This window comes from Myodes glareolus, chromosome 10 (assembly GCF_982192425.1).
Source record: "Myodes glareolus chromosome 10, mMyoGla1.1, whole genome shotgun sequence".
Taxonomy (NCBI): Eukaryota; Metazoa; Chordata; class Mammalia; order Rodentia; family Cricetidae; genus Myodes; species Myodes glareolus.
In genome coordinates, this window is record NC_142035.1 from 23896571 (window position 1) to 23911550 (window position 14980).

Sequence of the window (14980 nt, forward strand, 5' to 3'; positions counted from 1 at the left end):
GAACAGAGAGCCCTAGTATGCACGGCACCGGAGTTCACAGTGAAAAACAAGCTGAGCTTGTTCCCTTTGTGGTGATGCAGAGTTGTAATTTCAGCACTCAGGTGACTGAGACAGGGGGATTGTCATGAGTTTGGGGCTAGTCTGATTACCTAAAGAGGTCTACGATAGCATGGGCTACATAGTAAAAAACCAAAACAAATGTACAGAAGGGAAAAAGAAAATAAAGAGAAAGCTTGACTGTGATACCAGTGAGGGAGACTAGGGGTTAAGGGAGCTCCTCGGACAGTCCAGGAAATTTTTCTCTCCTCTCCTCCCCTCTCCTCTCCTCCCCTCCCCTCCCCTCCCCTCCCCTCCCCTCCCCTCCCTTCTTCCCTCCCCTCCCCTTCCATCTCCTCTCCTCCCCTCCCCTCCCCTCCCCTCCCCTCCCTTCTTCCCTTCCCTCCCCTTCCATCTCCTCTCATCCCCTCCCCTCCAAGTGGGGGAGGCAAGTGTGTTTGCAGATGCCCATGAACACATGTGTCTGCTTGTAGATGCCAGAGGATAACATTAGATAGTTTTCTTGGTCTCTTTCCGCCTTATATATTGGGGCAGGTGTCTCACTTGAACCCATAGTCCCCCCCAGTTTGCCTAATCTGCTAGGCAGTTTGTTGCAAGTATCCCTTGTCTGCATGTCCTGTATGCTGGAATTACAGGCATAAGCCACCTTATAGGGTCTTGTTTTAAAATTCCAACAGCTTAAATATAAAACCATTGTTTGGATTCAATTCCCTTTAAAGACTTGATTCATGAAAGAAAATAGTTTCCATGGAAATATTTTAGAGCATTAAGGAGAGGTGAACTTAATTCCTCTTGTCGGGGACCAGCCTCGACAAAAATTCCTCTTGTCGCGGTAGAGGCTTGGGGATTTAGAAAATCTTAGTAAAGAATATGAAGAAAATATATAGGGTACTATTGGGAGGGAGTTCCAGTGAGTACTGAAATTTGCCTGTGTTTAATTTCCAATTGCTTTAAACACTGCTGACCCCAAAAGGTAGGAGTAAGACAAAAGACTGCATTAATTTGATACACGGAAATAAACCAATTGAAGGTCGTGGGCTAAGACCATAGTTAAACATTCTGTCTAGACCAAAACATTCTGTAGGCAAACCACTCCCTGGGTGGAATCCAATGTTATCTTCATAAAGGAACTGGACCCTTGATTGGATCCTTAGACTTTTGTTTGAGTTAGAAACACATCTACACACATCTACGTCTCTATTCCTGACACACAAGGTCTGGCTATTAGCCACACCTATTGACGATAACCTTGAGGGAGCAGAACTCTTTTACCTAAATCTAGGTAGGACCTTTGTCTGAGACAGAAACACAATAATCTTGAAGGACTAGAGGTAGTTCCAACTCTGACCTCTGGTCAATGTGGAAATAGGCTCCACATTGTCTCCTGCTGGAAGTCGAGTTAGTTCAGTGGAGCACTAGCCCAGCATGTACAGGCTCTAGGGTCAGTGTCTAGCCCTGAGAAGCCCTCTCCCTTCTGTAATAAGAGAAGCCCTCAACAAGATGTTTGAAAATTATTGTCCCTAAATTTTTTGTTTGTTTGTTTTGTTTTCGGGACAGGGTTTCTCTGTGTAACAGTCCTGGCTGCCCTGGAAACTCGCTTTGTAGACCAGGCTGGCCTCAAACTTACTGCCTGCCTCTGCCTCCCAAGTGCTGGGATTAAAGGTGTATTCCACCACCACCCAGTTCCTAAATATTTATATATGTTAGTAATAGTATGACTTTTGGATATTATAAGTATTGTGTAAAATTTCAGTTTGAAAGTATATATACCCATGAACCAAATCTGGCTACAGATAGGTTTAGTTCATTGTAGTATTTAATTTTAGGAAATAAATTTTAAGAGGGATTGGGGAAATGGTTTAGTGGTAGAAACTTGACATGTGAGTGGAAGCACTTAAATTTGGGTTCCCAGAACACACATAAATTTGGGGTGGGCACAGTAGACCACGTGTGACCGCGTGTAATCCTGCACTGGGGACACAGAATAAGGGAGTCCCTGTAACAAGCTGGCTAGCTAGACTGGCCAAAGTGAAAGATCCTGCCTGAGTAGAGCACCTGAGGAGGGGGAGTGACGGCAGCCATTCAATATCAGCCTCTGCCTCCCACGTGCACACACAATACATGAAAGTTGTATTTTTCAAAATTTGCATCAAGAATGTCCATTTCTGGCTTTTTAGAAAATAATTTATTTTTAATTTTATGTGCATTGGTATTTTGTCTGCATATATGTCTCTGTAAGTGTCAGGTCCCCTGGAACTGGAGTTTTAGACAGTTGTGAGTGGCCATGTGGGTGCTGGGAATTGAACCTGGATCCTCCGGAAGAGCAGCCTTAACCTCTGAGCCATCTCTCAACCCTACCATTTCTGGCTTCCTGCATTGATTTGCATAGACTTTTTGGGTCAAACTCAGGTCCTCTTATTTGCAAGGCAAGCCTCTCGCTGATGTAAGTCATCTCAGCAGTCTTTCTGAATTCTTTTGCAGAATCTGAAGGTCTGTCTGCTCACATAGAGCGTAGTCTTTACCATAGTCCCCATGTTTTATCTCTGTCACATTGTCACCTGTTCTTTCCCTATAGATAGCTGATTCATGTTTTTGTTTGTGCTGATGTATGCATGTGCTCACTAAAAGGTCTAGAAACAGTGATTGACCCAGTGGACGTCTGTGCCCATACTATAATCTAGAGTTTCCATTTACCCATTAAAATAAATGGTTGGTTCCAGCACAGGGTGATCATAGAATGTTGTGATATCTGAAGTCATCCCAAAAGGACTCAAGATTCAACCTGAAGATTCTCCCATTGACTAAAGGTGGATTCCATAGGATAAGAATTGCGAGGGAAAGGAGGCTGAGACTGGAGCTCAGTTGGTAGAATACTGACTTGGGTTTTGTTCCTAATGCTCCACAATGCAGTGAGACATGATGGAGCGTGTCTGTAATCCCAGGACTGGGGAGGTGGAGGCAAGAGGATCTGAAGTTCAGGGTCATTCTCGGTTACTTAGTGAGTTTGAGGCCAACCTGGGTTACCTGAGACCTTATCTCAAAAAACAAAAACAAAACCAGGAGAAGCCTGATGACCTGAGGTTGATTCCTGGGCCCCACATGGTGGAGGGAGAGCCAATTCTCATCGCTGTCTTCTGACCACCTGTGTATCACATACACAGATAAATAAGTAGATGCTATTGAAACAGTAAAGTGAATGTTTCTTGAAGGGTACCCAAAGTTGACCTCAACACACACACACACACATGCACACACACACATGCACACACACACACATGCACACACACACATGCAAACATATACACACACTACCAACAACAAATGAATTTTCAGTGACTCACGCCTATAATGTCAACGCTTGTGAGGCTAATGCCGGAGTATTTCTGTAATTTGTGGCCAGCCAGGGCTATATAGCAAGACCTTGTCTCAACCTAGTGTAGTGATTGTAACACTTGGGAGAATCAGGAGTTCAGGGTCATCAACTCAACTACATAGTGAGTTGGAGGCCAGCTTGGGCTGCGTGAGAACCTGTCTCAAACGAAAACCAAAACTTGTATTTCAGGTGCTGGAGAAGTGGCTCAGTGGTTGAGAGCATGTGCTGCTCTCGCAGAGGACCCGAGCCCCAGCACCCATGTTGGTGGCTCACGACTGTCTGCAACTCCAGCTCTAGAGGGATTAAACACTTCTGCCTTCTGTGGGCGCCTGCACTCACATATGAGTACCCACATACAGACATACAGACATACATATAATTAAAAACAGAATAACTTTTTATTTTATTTTATTTATTTTTATTTTGTGTGCATTGGTGTCTGTATTAGGGTGTCAGATCCCCTGGAACAGGAGTTACAGACAGTTGTGAACTACTATGTGGGTGATGAGAATTGAACCCAGGTCTTCTGGAAGAGCACCAAGTGTTCTTAACCACTGAGCCATCTCTTTAGTCTCTGATAGAACTTTTTGTGATGATGGAAATGTTCACTTACCTTGTCAGTACAGTAATTACATGCACACAAAATATAGTAGTCACACAATATATCGTAATTACAAAAATACACCAGTTGAAAAGTACAATAGTTGCTGGGCGGTGGTGGCTCACGCCTTTAATCTCAACACTCAGGAGGCAGAGGCAGGCAGATCTCTGTGAGGTCAAGACCAGCCTGGTCTATAAGAACTAGTTCCAGGACAGGCTCCAAAGCTACAGAGAAACCTTGTCTTGAAAAACAAAAAACAAAAAGAAGAAGAAGAAGAAGAGGAAGAGGAAGAGGAAGAGGAAGAGGAAGAAGAAGAAGAAGAAGAAGAAGAAGAAGAAGAAGAAGAAGAAGAAGAAGAAGAAGAAGAAGAAGAAGAAGAAAGAAAGAAAAGAAAAGTACAGTAGTCATAACCCCACATTTGGCTGTTGAACACTTGCAAAGTGCTAGTTGGGCCGGGTGGTGGTGACACACTCCTTTAATCCCACAGAAGGCAGAGGCAGGCAGATCTCTGGGTTGGAAGCCAACCTGTTCTACAGAGTGAGTTCCAGGACAGCCAGGGCTACACAAAGAAACCCTGTCTCCAACTTACCCTCTACCACCACCACCACAAAGTGGTGACTAAAAGAACTCAAAGTGAGACTAAAGAACTGAATTTCATCTGTATTTCTCATTAATCTAAATAGTCACAGCACATTTAAGGGGGGAGATGAGATAAGAAGAGTAGAGCTGGACAGGCTCAAGATTAAAGAGCCCTGGGGTGGAGCAGGCTCCTTGCCTGGTTTATGCTCCATTCATTTTTTTTTTTTTAGAAAGTAATTTTATTAAATTATAAAAGTTTCCATTTCCGCCCCTCCTCCCAACACCCTCCCACTCCCCCCACTCCCTCTCCTCCTCCCTCTTCGTCCCTAAGGGCAGTCAGGGTTTCCTGCCCTGTGGGAAGTTCAAGCTCCTCCCCCTCCCTCCAGGTCCAGGAAGGTGAGTATCCAAACAGACTGGATCCCCAAAATCCAGAATATGCAGAGGAAACAAGTCCCAGTGTCATTGTCAATGGCTTTTCAGAAAGACTCCGGGCCAGCCACATTCAGAGAATCCGGCCACATTCAGAGAATCTGGTCTTGACCTTGCATGCAGATAACAGAACGTGTGTGGCGTGTGTGACGTGAAAGTCTAGGGAGAATTTCCTGGTGGAAATGAGAACCAGCCAGAGATGGGCCGGGTAGAGAAGAGGGCAGAGATACAGATTCGAGCAGAGCCAGTGACATACGTGAAAGGCGGGTGTGATGACGCACACCTGTATCCTGAGCCTGTGGAGAAAGGCAGGTTTGGTGCTTAGCACCCATTTGGTGGCTCACAACCATCCACAATTACAATTCTAGGGGATCCAACACCTTGCTTGGTACCAGGTACGCACATACTAAAACACTGTGCACATAAAATAAATAAATCTGATCTGTAAAAACAGGAAAATACCACAATGAAACTTACTCTGGGTTTAAAGAATACTTGGAGTTTTGCATGCTCTGTGGCTTTAGTTTCATTTTTATCTTATTTCAGTTTTTTGAGACAGGGTCTCACTCTAGCCTAGGCTGACCTGGAATTCATTTGCTACCTGAGTCTGGCTTTGAACTCTCAACAATCCTCCTGTCTCTGCCTTCCAAATATCAATATGTGTGAGGCACTGTACCCAGTTTTAACCCAGAACTTGATGCAGGTGAAATAAAAACATTTTTTTTTAAGATTTATTTATTATGTATACAGTGTTCTGTCTGCATGTACAGCTGCAGGTCAGAAGGGGGTGCCGGATCTCATTACAGATGGTTGTGAGCCACCATGTGGTTACTGGGAATTGAACTCAGGACCTCTGGAAGAGCCACCAGTGCCCTTAACCTCTGAGCCATCTTTCCAGCCCATAAAAGTCTTTCTTGTGTAAGGCTTCCTCCAGGTAGTCCGCTTTGAGATCCGACAGGCAGTGCTTTTGGACACATTCCATGTTGTTAGGTATAGTACACTGCACTTGGCTCACCTTACCCTCCCTAGTGTATGTGACACACTGTCCGTGTGGAGGTCCAAGGACAACTTTCAACAGTTATTTCTTTCCTCCCATGTGGATTTTGGGGGTCAAACTCAGGTCGTCAGACTTGGCCACCCTGGGTTTTTCTTGTAGTTAGTACCTTCGGAAAGATAATTTGAGATTATACAAGTCTGTTTCCTTTCAGAATTTCACTCACTAATATTTTACTTATTTTTTGAGACAGGGTCTCACTGTGTAGCCCAGGATAGTCTTGAACTCTCGGGAATTCTCTTACCCCAGCCACAGTGCTGGGTGAGGCCACTATACAGACTTTGTGATGTGTCCTATGAATTTTAACTTTTCTTTCTTCTAGAAAGCAGAGAAATATTAACTTGAAACCCTCCATCAGTTATTTTTAAACAGGGTCTTAATGTAAAAAGAAATCAAGATTTTTTTAACCATTTTATTTTATATTTGCTTTTTATGGGAAGGTCTCATTGTGTAACTCTGGTTGGTTTGGAACCTGATATGTAAACCAGACTGGCCTTAAGCTCATGAAGATCTGTCTGCCTCTGCCTCCTAGGTATTGGGATTCAAGGTGTGTGCCACCATGTCAGGCTAATATTTGCTCTTAACATATGTATTGAACATTATAGATAGGGCCAGTGACATGGCTCACTGGGTTAAGGCACCTGCTGCTGATCCCAACAGTCTGAGTCTGCTCTGTGAGACTCACCTAGGGAAAAGCCAGAACCAATCCTATAAGCTGCCTCCTGACTTTCACATGCAGAATGTAATTTATAAAGTCTTGTGGGTTTTTTCTTTCTGCCTTGGAAAGCTATTATGACTTCAGTGTATATCCTTTCTTTTTTTAAAAAATTACATTTAAAATGTATTTTTTGTGGTGATGGCACAGACATGCTACAGTACTTATAAGGAAGTCAGTGCACACACAAGCCACAGTACACGGGAGGAAGTCAGTGCACACACGAGCCGCAATACACGTGAGGAAGTCAGTACACACCAAGCCACAGTACATGTGAGGAAGTCATTGCACACACAAGCCACAGTACATGTGAGAAAGTCAGTGCACACACAAGCCATAGTACACGTGAGGAAGTCAGTGCACACATGAGCCACAGTACACGGGAGGAAGTCAGTGCACACACGAGCCACAGTACACGTGAGGAAGTCAGTGCACACATGAGCCACAGTACACTTGAGGAAGTCTGCACACATGTGCCGCAGTACATGTGAGGAAGTCAGTGCTCAACTTGAAGGACTTGATTCTTCTATCATATGGATATTGGGAATTAAACAAAGTCACCAGGCTTGGCGGCAAGTGCTCTTGCCCACCAAGCCATCTTACCGGTCAGTGTATGTCCTTCTAATATATTTCATAAAACTTTTATGCTTAAAACTCCTACATATCTATAAATAATACATAATATTGGATTAATTCAAGATAGCATAAATGTTTTCATTTTCTATTGATTATTTGGCAAATTTCTACTATAACCTTACATGTTACAGGTTCAGCTATGGTGACATATATAGGTGCAGTTTATATGTCATTGCTACTGTGCCATGGTCCCATTGCTCCACAGTTAATTCTTCTTCCTGATGCAGTGAGTATTTTCTAATTGGTATTTTGTATGCATCTCCAGGATGCACACCTCTAATGGTGTTAGTAGGTCTCAGGCAGAGAATGCACACACTCTTAATACCTTTTTTAAAACACTTGTAATTTTTTTTCTAGTTTAAGAAAAGAATTGGTGTCGGGTGGTGGTGGCAGCAGCACATATCTTTAATCCCAGTACTCAGGAGACAAAATAGGTGGGTCTCTATGGGTTCGAGGCCAACCTGGTCTACAGAGCAAGATCCAGGACAGCCAGGGCTACACAGTCTCGAAAAAACAAAAAAACAGGAAGGAAGGAAAGAAAGAAACAACAAAATTGTAAACCTACGTGCCATGGCTTGGTTTTACAGAAGGAATTTTATGTATAAGCTGATAGCTGTTTTTCATCCGTGGTGTCCCTGAATGTCCTGTTCTGGCCTCTTTCCTAGCGGCAGTACATCCCCGTGACAGTGAAGAGCAAAGCCTTCTGGATCTTCTCTTGGGAGTATGCCACGATGTATGTAGGAAGCCTAGTGGTAATAGTTTGCCTCTCCTTCTTCCTTCTCAGCTCCTGGGATTTCATCCCTGCAGTCTACGGTTTCATGTAAGTACAGACTTCACGAGAGATTTCTGGAAGCTAATTTGTTTTTGTAGCTCCCAGTGGAATCCCAGGAAGAAGACTATATAGGCAGTCGGCAGCAGGGGTCCTCATGTTGTAAGATGCCTCAGAGCTTCTGACATCCAGATTACCGGCCCATCCCTAGGGGCTCTGATGAAGTAGCTGTGAGACAGAGATCAAGAATTTCATTTCTCAAGTACTCCTGGTACTAGGGTAGTACAGGGAACAAAGTTTGAGACCTCTGCTCTTCAACACCTTTCGTTAGCTATTAAAGAAACTTCCAAGGCTCATAGATGGCTCAGTGAGTAAAGGCACCTGCTGCCAAGCCTTGCGACCTGACTTTAATCCATAGAACCCACGTGGTGGAAGGAGAGAATAGACTCCCACATATATTTGTTAGGGAACACTGTGACTCTCTTGCCCTTTTCCTCATTCATTGCCTTTTTAAAATTATGAATTGGAGACAGATGTGGTGGCCTATGCCTTCAATTACAGTACTTGGGAAGCACAGTCGAGACATCTCTGTGAGTTCAAGTCCAGCGTGGTCTACATAGTATGACCCTGTCTCAGAAAGATAAAAAAACAAAAATGAAACAAACAAAAAACCCCAATAAAAAGCTGGGTGGTGGTGGTGCATGTGTTTAATCCCGGCACTCAGGAGGAAGAGGCCAGCCTGGGCTACAGAGTGAGTTCCACGACAGGCTCCAAAGATGCACAGAAAAACCCTGTCTTGAAAAACCAAAACTAAAAGCCGGGCGGTGGTGGCACATGCTTTTAATCCCAGCACTTGGGAGACAGAGACAGGGGAATCTCTGTGAGTTCGTGGCCAGCCTAGTTTACAAGAGCTAGTTCCAGAACAGGCCCCAAAGCTGCAGAGAAACCCTGTCTCAAAAAACCAAAAAAAAAAAAAAAAAAAAAGAAAAGAAAAAGAAAAACCAAAACTAAAATCAAACCAAAAGAAACAAACATAAAAAACCCAATAAAGTAAAGATAATAAATTATAAACAAATCAGTTTCAACATTGCTTTTTTTTAGTACTCTTGTCACTACCCAGCCTAGTGCCCCTTACTGTCTCTGTCCTTTGAAAGAAAGACACACAGAGCACAGGGTGTAGCTCAGTCATAGAGTGCCTTTTTAGCAGTCTGGAACTCCTGAGTTCCATCCCTAGCACTGGAGAACAAAAAACCACAAATGTTTGTTTTTTCGCCTCTCTCTCTCTCTCTCTGTGTGTGTGTGTGTGTGTGTGTGTGTGTACATAGGTAGCATGGACTTTTGAAAGAGCCAGTATTGCAGCCAGTTCTTAAATGATTTAACTAGACAAAAGTTTCCTAGATAAACTGAAAATTTTCAGGTGAGTTCTATAGCCCTGGGAATTTTCACCACCTGCTGAAGGCCCCTGAAGCCCTTGGAAAACTCAGGTGCAGGCTTAGGCAGGCAGTTTTCTGGCTCCTGCTGTGAGGCTGTGCAGCAAGAATTGGGAGGAGCAGGCTCTGAGAGCTTGTTCCTCTGGGCAAGTCTTTGGAATGCCCAAAATAGATTTTGTTTATTTAAGTCTCCTTCCTCTTGTAATACTGAGTTGCTCCTGATTGTGAACTGGCCTGTTGAAGAAAAGAAGGACTGCTCTCTTGATTTCTAGGATGGATCCCTTTTTCATTTCAGATTCTTTTAGCTTAGCTGGTTTTTGGTTGTTTTGCTTGGTTTTGGTTTTGTTTTGTTCCTTCATGTAGCCTGTTCTAACCTGGAGCTCAATATTCAACCAAGAATGACTTTAAGCTTTTCATCCTCCTACTCTTACATTTGAACTTAATGCAGTCCTGGGGGTCAAACCCAAGGACTTGTGCACACTAGGTGAGCGCCCTACCAACTCAGCTGTGTCCCCAGTCCTTAGCTAGTATGTAATATGGCTTCTATTCTTTGCATCTTTGGCCCTGTATTTTGTAAATTATCTGTATGGGGTATCTAGAGAGCTCTTTACACTACTATGACATTTAGAAGGATGATGCCATCCTTGGTCACCTAATAGTGACCCCAAAGTCTTCGAAACAGCAGGGCAAAGCTAGCCACATGTAACTCTGCTCTTTTCTCCCCCTGTTTTCTTATTCCAGACTCTCTGTTCCAGATCTCACCCCAAACATTGGTCTCTTCTGGTACTTCTTTGCAGAGATGTTTGAGCACTTCAGTCTCTTCTTTGTCTGCGTGTTTCAGATCAACGTCTTCTTCTACACAGTCCCGTTGGCCATCAAGTTAAAGTAAGTTCATGTGACCTGATCTATTCTTCAGACTTGTACCTCCTGCCATCCGGCTTTTGGCTTTTTTTGATCATGTGCCAGTAGCCAGGGTCAGCAGTCGAGAGTCACTCACAAGTACAATTGCAGGGAGGATGCTCTGGAGTCCTGGGTTCCCTGGTCTCACCTGGAGATGTCTGCAGCCACATCACAATTTAGTCTGCTCACCATTCCAGGAAAGAGCAGAGGTTACACTGAGGATGTCTCTGGGAAAAGTGAGTCTGGTTGGATGTTCTTGATCAGCAGCCCAATTATGAGTTATCCCAAGGGATTCTAATTGTATTATTTTGGAGGCTGGGCATGTACAGCCCTGTTTAATCTTTTGATCAGTTTTCTTCAAATGGGATTTTCTGTGCAGCACACTCTACAATGTGAGAGTTGTCATGTGTTGAGCCTCCGTCTTCCTAGGTACCTTTCTAGCTCTATGAAATGGGCTGATAGCAAACTCAGCAACTTGGAGGCCAGCATTATCTCACTTCCATCATTCAATTTTATAGTTGAGAAATTGTTGCTTAGAGAGATGTAGTTCTAGAGTTACACAGCTAGCAAGCTGCGGAGGTGGAATTCAGACACAGGTTTGTCTGACTCCCGAATCTGTGCTCCTCTCCTTGGACCATGCCATGTTCCCGAGGAGAGCACTTGCAGTGGTTCCAGGAATGGTCCAATTATCCTGGCCTCAGAGCAGCTGACAATGACCTACCTAAGCGGGCATCCAGCTCTGTGCAGAGTCGGCCCTTTGCTTGTGTTGAGGGGTTATTGAGAGGGATATATACCTGGCTTTCTCTTACTTACTTCCCTTTAGCTCTTGCTGTGCTCTCAGAGGGCCACCGTAGAATGAGCCCAGTCCCCCTCCTCTCCTGACTGTCGCTGCAAGACACGTGAAGCACCAAGAAGAGGAGGTGGTGGTATTAGGAGCTCTGTAGACACATAGCTCCATCACTGACTTCATTTTCCTTACCTAGGAAGGACAGGAGACAGGAATGTACCTGGAGGGCTGGCTGTGGTACTGTGAGGATCGTCTGAGATGATGCAGGAAAAACTTTTTACAGAACTCATTATAGAAAAAAGGGCTCAGGGAATGGGAGCCATGGCAGTTCATTAATTTAAAATCAGTTTCAGCTGTTACTAGTTTAAGGTCCCAAAAATTCCACTCTGAGACAGTCATGGTAGCTGCCCGTAATCCTAGCACCTAAGAAAGTAGAGGCAAGAGGATCAGGAATCAAGAGATTCCTGTCTCCTGTCCTTCCTAGGTAGGGAAAATGATGTTAGTGATGGAGCTGTGTGTCTACAGAGCTCCTAATACCACCACCTCCTCTCCTTGGTGCTTCACGTGTCTTGCAGCGACAGGAGAGGAGGGGGACTGGGCTCATTCTACGGTGGCCCTCTGAGAGCACAGCAAGAGCTAAAGGGAAGTGGGTAGGAAAAAGCCAAGGTTAGCCTCAACTATGTAGTGAGTTGTAGGACAACCTGTGCTACATGAGATCCCATCTAAAAAAACAAAAGAGAGAGTCGGGTGGTGGTGATGCACATCTTTAATCCCAGCACTCGGGAGGCAGAGGCAGGCGGATCTCTGTGAGTTCGAGGCCAGCCTGCTCTACAAGAGCTAGTTCCAGGACAGGCTCCAAAGCTACAAAGAAACCCTATCTCAAAACAAACAAAACGAGAGAGAGAGAGAGAGAGAGAGAGAGAGAGAGAGAGAGAGAGAGAATATCCTGGCCTCTGAAGAGGTAAATGCTCTGACCAAATTGTCAGTGAGCAAGCCATCAGCCAGCAGGCACTGCCTGTCTTGGGACCTGTTGACAAGAGCCCTTGCTGGGAGAGACTGCCTGATTTCTCTAATAAGCAGTCATTTAGGCTACTAATAAGGAATGCTGACTTAATTTGCTTTCATGCTTTGGTTCCTGGGGGCCAGGCCCAAAGCTGGTAGATAAGAGGTGGCTGTTGATGGGCAGTATCCCTGTAAACTGGTTCGCTGGTGTTTGTCTCGTCTTTCTTGCCACCTCTGGAAATTTCTTGATCTCTATATTTTTTCTGCTCTGCTAGTGGGGCCTGGCCATCCATGCCTTGTGAGTAGTAAGGCAGCCTTTGCCTAAGTTTGGTTTGTGGAATGGGGTCAGGAGTCTATAAGAGCTGGACTGGTCCCCGGCTAATCTCTCTGCATGTTTGTCTTCCCTGCCCTGCTCCAGGGAGCACCCCATCTTCTTCATGTTCATCCAGATTGCCATCATCTCTATCTTCAAGTCCTACCCAACTGTGGGAGATGTGGCCCTCTACATGGCTTTCTTCCCTGTGTGGAATCATCTTTACAGATGTGAGTAGTTTGACTCTCTTCGTGGGGTGGCTTCCAGTTCATCTAACTCTTGGGCACAGCAGCTGGGAGGAGGGAGCTGATGAGCATTTACTGGGTGCCTGCTGTGCTGGCAGCACTGAGAAAGAGAGGCAGTCTGCATGTGTGTGCCCCTGTGCCCCCTGGTGCTGAGAGCAGTGATGAAAATACAGCTAGCCACCATTTATAGAGCACTTGACTCTGCACCTGGCCATTGTCAGTCATTAGCTCATTTGGTCTCTGCCTCAGCCTTTGAGGTAAGAATCTCTTTTATACAGATGAGAAAGCTGAGGTGGAGAAAGGCAGAGCCACTTGTTCCAGGTTCTGTGACTGCTGTGAAAGACTAGGATTGACGCCTAGCTCTGGGAGCCTTGCCTTGATTCCATAATGATGACCATGTCCAACGTGTGTTCCGATAGAGTGGCTACTAATATTCAGAGACTAATTTTTTTTCTTGTTTTCTCCCCTACTCCCAGCTTTCTGAAATAGGGTCTCATAACCCAAACTGGCCTTGAGCTCACTGTGTAGCTGAAGATGACCTTGAACTCCTAATCCTCCTGCCTTTACCTCTCAGATCTGGGATTCCTGGGGTATCCTTCCATGCAGATTTTGTTCTTTGTTGTTTGAGACACAGCCTAGACTGTAGCCCTGGCTAGTCTGAAACTCACTGTGTAGCCTAGGCTGTCCTCAGGTTAGGAGCATTCATCCTGTTTTAGCTTCCTGAATACTGAGATTACAGAGTGAGTCATGGTGTCAGCAGAAACCAACATTTTCATTTAAATTCAAATGTAGGACACCACACATGGCCAGACTTCCTATTGGACAATGGCCAAGTTTCCTATTGGACAAGTGCAACTGTAGCCTCAGGTTTTGAACACCTGCCTTCCTCCTTCCTACGAAGACCCTTCTCAGTTCTACCCATCTCTCAGAAGATGGCTCAGAAGTGTTCTGTGTCCCTTAAACCTCCAATCTTTCTCTCGTTTGGGCCCTTACTCTCCCTCCCTTGGTAGTTCTTTTCAGGGTCTGGAGGCTCCCTCGGGGCAGATATTCTTTGCCCTTGTGTTTCTAGCATCCGCCGTGGATTCTGGCACAAAACTATCAGCAAATGCCTGTAGAGGGCTTTTGAAGGCTGTCCTTGAAGGAAGCAGATCCCAGTTACCCTCCCGGTTCTCTATGTTCCAAAGGGAGGGGAGCTGTGATACACAGCCAAGTGTCAGAAATGAACTCCAAGTGCAAGCTAGTTTTGTTGTTGTTTTGGGGTTGTCTGGTGTCAACCAGGAAGTGAAACTGACCAGCTGCAGGCAGGAAACCTACCTGCAAGTGTAGGCCCTAGTGTAAAGGTAAACAGCTAAGTGGGCAGGGCCAGCCCAGGCCAGGTGTGACTCTTGAACCTGGTGGCGTGGTGACCAGTCTGAGCTGAGAGGAGGCAGCATCATCCGCTCATGACATCCTCATTTTACAGACGAGAATCACCCAGGGATGAATCATGAGGCAATCAGAATATATGGGCATGCCTTGGTCTGTGGGAGGGTAGGGCTTCAGACACTGCTCTTTCCCTCTCTGAAGCAGGTTGTTTGCCTTAGCTGTCCACCCTGCACCGAACAGTGTCCCTTCTCAGAGGTGTTATGTAGCAGTCTGACATTGCCGAACTCGGTCTGTGTCCCGACTTCCCCGGCAGCTGTTTCAGCCTTTCTGGGCCTTTGACTTCCTTTTCCATCCCTCAGCTGAAGAGAGCATCCTGGTGTGGGTCCTTAACCCCAACACTTCAAAGGCTGAGGCAGGAGGATAGCAAGTTTGAGTTTAGCCAGAGATACATAGGGGAATTTCAGGCTACATAGGAGACCCCTCTTTCTCTCTCTCAAAAAATATCTTTCATGGATATTTTTAAGTCTGGGAAGAAAATATTTTAATAGTAATGAGTTACCATCAGTAATAATTAGCCAGGACCACCCTGCACATTTTCACCATCAAAGCTTCAGACTTGGACGCCAGAGACATTGAAATAAATATATATTTTTTAAAACTTGAAATAAATTGTTTTATGCCCACAGGGATGATAAGGCAGAGAAGGAGGAGGGAGTTTCCAGAAA

At 45.0% G+C, this 14980-nt stretch overlaps 1 protein-coding gene across 1 annotated transcript in view; it reads left to right on the plus strand.

Annotated features, from left to right (window-relative positions):
- The window catches only part of Pigu (phosphatidylinositol glycan anchor biosynthesis class U), a 78798-nt gene that overhangs the window by 48155 nt on the left and 15663 nt on the right, over positions 1–14980 (plus strand). The window contains exons 8-10 of the mRNA XM_048431540.3: positions 8110–8264; positions 10385–10528; positions 12751–12875. Coding sequence (XP_048287497.1) covers positions 8110–8264; positions 10385–10528; positions 12751–12875 — 424 coding nt within the window. The remainder of the gene's footprint in view (positions 1–8109; positions 8265–10384; positions 10529–12750; positions 12876–14980) is intronic.